The following is a 3871-nucleotide window of genomic DNA, read 5'->3' on the forward strand; positions in this document are numbered from 1 at the left end:
CTTTCCCTTTAGGATTCAACTTCTCACAGCTCTGTCCCTCCCAAATTCCAAGGGTTTGGGAGCCTCAGTGCCAACCCAGCACACTGCTCACCATCTTTCTTCTCCCTCTCCTCCGTGAGCCGCTTCTCTGCGAGTTTCTCATACTCATCCTTGTCCCACTTCCTGCGGAAGTCCAGGTTCTTGGTCTGGGAGGGAAACAGAGTTCATTACCATTTATTACACAGCCTGATCACCTCTGAGGGGGTAAAGAGGGGGAATCACATGGCCTGTGAGGCCAGTGCAGAAAATTAGGAGAATTATATTATATCCCCCTGTCCTCTGTTTTCCATCCAGGAATTATGGATGTGGTTTAAGATAATCACTCTCAGCATGCCTCTAGCTACTACTAGAATAATTTCAGAGCACTAAAAGAAGAAATGAGTTGATCTTAACAGCTCCTGAGATGATCATCCAGGCTTTTGCCTTGAAAATCAGACTCAAATGGAATTGAAACTGATGGATCTCAGAGCTGGGAAGTGCCCCCTGACAAACACAGCAGCAGATTACACCTCCTTCTTCCAGAAGCCAAAAGAATCCAAGCTGCAATGTCAGACAAGGAAGCTGCAAAACCCAGCCTGAGCTAAAGAGAGTTTGATTACCCTGCAGGAGCAGGGAAGGCTGTGCCTGTCTGCTCTCAGTAGTGTCTACGTGGTGCAGGCATCAAAGTGTCGAGCTTGCCATGAAATCACAGGCACCAGGGTGGGATTTCCAAGCGAGCACATGTACAAGCAAACCAGGACAAGCTCTGAAACCCTGTCAAGGCAGGGCTTGGAGGTATCAGGGAAGCACCTGTACAAAATCCACAGGTTTTGCTGTCCTGCTCCTGCAGCTTCACATAGGAAAGGGCAGAAACACCTTCAAGGCATGCTGGCCCTTTGGGAGCTTCGCAGAACTATCTGGCAGTGACAGGATACTTGAATAGAATCCTGGAATGGTGTGGGTTGAAGGGACCCTAAAGATCATCTCGTTCCACATCCCCTACCATGGGCAGGGACCCCTTCCACTAACCCAGGCTGCTCCAAGCCCCATCCAACCTGGCCTTGAACACTTTCTGGGATGGGGCAGTCACAGCTTCTCTGGGCAAACCTGTGCCAGGGCCTCATCACCCACAGAGGGAAGAATTTCTTCCCAGTATTAAATCTAACCCTGTTCTCTGGCAGTGGGAAGCCATTCCCCCTTGTCCTGCCACTCCATGCCCTTGTTCCAAGTCCTTCTCCAGCTCTCTTGGAGCCCCTTTAGGCACTGGAGGGGGCTCCAAGGTCTCCCTGCACAGAGACTGGTGTTCTGTCCCCCCCAGGCTGAACACCCCCAGCTCTCTGTCTCCCGAGCAGAGGGGCAGCAGCCCTTGGAGCAGATCCATGGCCTCCTCTGGGCTCACTCCAACAGGTCCATGCCTTTCCTATGCTGGAGCACAGGAGCTGGATACAGCATGTGCATGAAGATGAATTCAGGTGAGGCTGAATTCAGGGGAAGCTGGCATTGAAGAAAACAAAGACTACTTTTTTGGGTGAATTTCACTCAGTCCCCAATGCTGAGGGCAGAAGTGATTGGGGAATTCCTATTCCACTCACATCCACTCTGACCAACCCAGCTCAAGCTCTTCCCAGCATTTGCCCCATCCGCAGCTCAGGCCCCCCTACACCTGGGATCAGTCACGGTTTCACTCAGCCAGCTCCTGAGTTTCCTGAGCAGATAACCCCCCTTTGGATAGAGCTGCATTTCCCTCAGCATGGCAGGGAGAGCCTCTCAGTTTCACATTAAAGAAAGGACAAGATGTATTTAAAAACACCTCTGGGGGAGAAGGACCCCCCTCACCCCACACCCCACTGCCTTCTCCTCTCAGCCAAATCAAGAATCCAATCACAATCCAAAGGACACAAATCCCATTTGGAGCTACAGCAGCAGCACAGCCATTTAAAGTTCTCTCCTCTGGCAATCCTTCAAATGGAACGAACAACTACTGATAGGGATGAAAATGCCTTGGGGAGGCGTAGAAAAATTCTCATTTATTCCCAGAGCTTCTTAAGCACTTTAAGGATGTCGTAACAGGTTTTATTAACCACCCTGAGCAAAAGAAAAGAAAATATCACTGAGTGTAAATTAACGTTTGGGGGTATTTTCCAGACTCTCCTGCATGCCAGGCATTATCACAAATCGTAGCTGGTGGGAGCCTGCAGAGGGGGAGGTTTATTAGCTGCTTCTCTCTCCTGTTGCAATAAAAGGAAAATAGTCTTTTGCAGCTCTTTTACCAATCTGCCTCATCCAGGCGTGGGGAAAGGAATTAAACTAAACTGCGTGACAAGATCTTGGTTGGACAATATTTGAAGGGATGTTTCTGAATTGCTCTGGTGGAGGCAAGGGGGCTGCAAGCCCCCAGAATCTTTATTTCAGAGCTGTTTTGGGTGACAGAGAATACTTCTCAAATTATAACAATGATTAATAACCAGAAGTGCCCCACAGCCTCCTGCTCCCTCTGGAGATGGACACCAATGGTGTGCCCAGTATCAGCACCAAAGCCTGTGAAACAACACAGGAATCTCAGGCCAGGCTCAATCCAACAGGAATTCTCAGCTGGCAGCTGACAACAAGCCACAGGCACCACCTCCCTCACAGGCAGGCATCCTGCTCCTGACCTCCCCCACTTCATGGAATCGATCCTGGAATGGTGTGGATTGGAAGGAACCTTGAAGACCAGGCAGTCCCACCCCCTGCCAAGGGTAGGGACACTTTCCACTATCCCAGGCTGCTGCATCATACCTGGCCTGGGACACTTCCAGGGATGGGGCAGCCACAGCTTCTCTGGGCACTGCCAATGCCTCACTTTCCAGTAAGTGACTTCAAGGAAGAAAAGATGGGCCCAAACCCCTCAAAACCACAGCCCCTGTGCTGCTGACAGCTTTGGGATGGCACTGGAGGTGTTCCAACAGCCTGGCTCTCCAGTCAGGCTACACCTGCAGCACCTACCTTACCCATCCCATTTTAACACTCACAGAATCATTTAGGTTGAAAAAACCTCCAAAATCATCAAATCCAAGCAGTGAGAGATCCCCACCTTGTCACCCAGTCCAGAGCACTGAGTGGCACATCCAGTCAGTCCCTGAACTCCGCCTGGAATGGTGACTCCATCACCTCCCTGGACAGCTCCTCCCAAGGCTGGACAGCCCTTTCTGGGAAAAAGCTTCTAATTTCCAACCTGAACCTCCCCCACTGAAACTTTTGAGGCTGTTTCCTCTCATCCTGTCGCTGGTTGTCTGGGAGCAGAGCCCAACCCACACCTGGCTGCACCCCCCTGTCAGGGAGTTGCAGAGATGTTTCTCCATCAGGACAGGGAAAAAGCGACCCTTTCCCTGGGGAGGGGAGGGAAGGGGCCACCTACACGAGCCATCGCCCAGCCCCTGGAGATTCGTGGGGGTCCCTCTGAGAGGGCTGGAGGTGGGTGAGCACCTCCACCCCGGAGGCTGAGGCAGCTCAATCAGGAGATTGTCCCGGCTGGGACAGGCGGAGCTCTGGCCCTAGGACGGGAGGATCACAAAACCAGTGCGATTGGAAAAGCGCTCCGAGATCACCGAGTCCAACCTGTGACCCAACACCACCATGTGAACCGGACCAGGGCACCGAGTGCCCCGTTCTGTCGTGTCCCAAACGCCTCCAGGGACGGTGACTCCACGACTTCACCGTGGGCGGGATCGCGCTGGGGCCGCCCCACACCCAGCCCCGAAGGTATCAAGAGAACCCCAACCTCCCACCGCCCACACACAGAACTGGAAAGGGCAGGGATGAACCCCCTCCCACACCACACACACCCGGTCACCGCGGCACCCCCGGCCCCGCC

General features: G+C 52.8%; 1 protein-coding gene across 1 annotated transcript in view; it reads right to left on the bottom strand.

Annotated features, from left to right (window-relative positions):
• Positions 1-3424, bottom strand: part of ZMAT2 (zinc finger matrin-type 2) — a 9922-nt gene extending 6498 nt beyond the window's left edge. The window contains exons 1-2 of the mRNA XM_005431211.2: positions 3416-3424; positions 92-185 (exon numbers count right to left, since the gene is read on the bottom strand). Coding sequence (XP_005431268.1) covers positions 92-185; positions 3416-3424 — 103 coding nt within the window. The remainder of the gene's footprint in view (positions 1-91; positions 186-3415) is intronic.
• Positions 3425-3871: the final 447 nt, after the last annotated feature.

The sequence above is a fragment of the Geospiza fortis genome, unplaced genomic scaffold, assembly GCF_000277835.1.
Source record: "Geospiza fortis unplaced genomic scaffold, GeoFor_1.0 scaffold916, whole genome shotgun sequence".
Taxonomy (NCBI): domain Eukaryota; kingdom Metazoa; phylum Chordata; class Aves; order Passeriformes; family Thraupidae; genus Geospiza; species Geospiza fortis.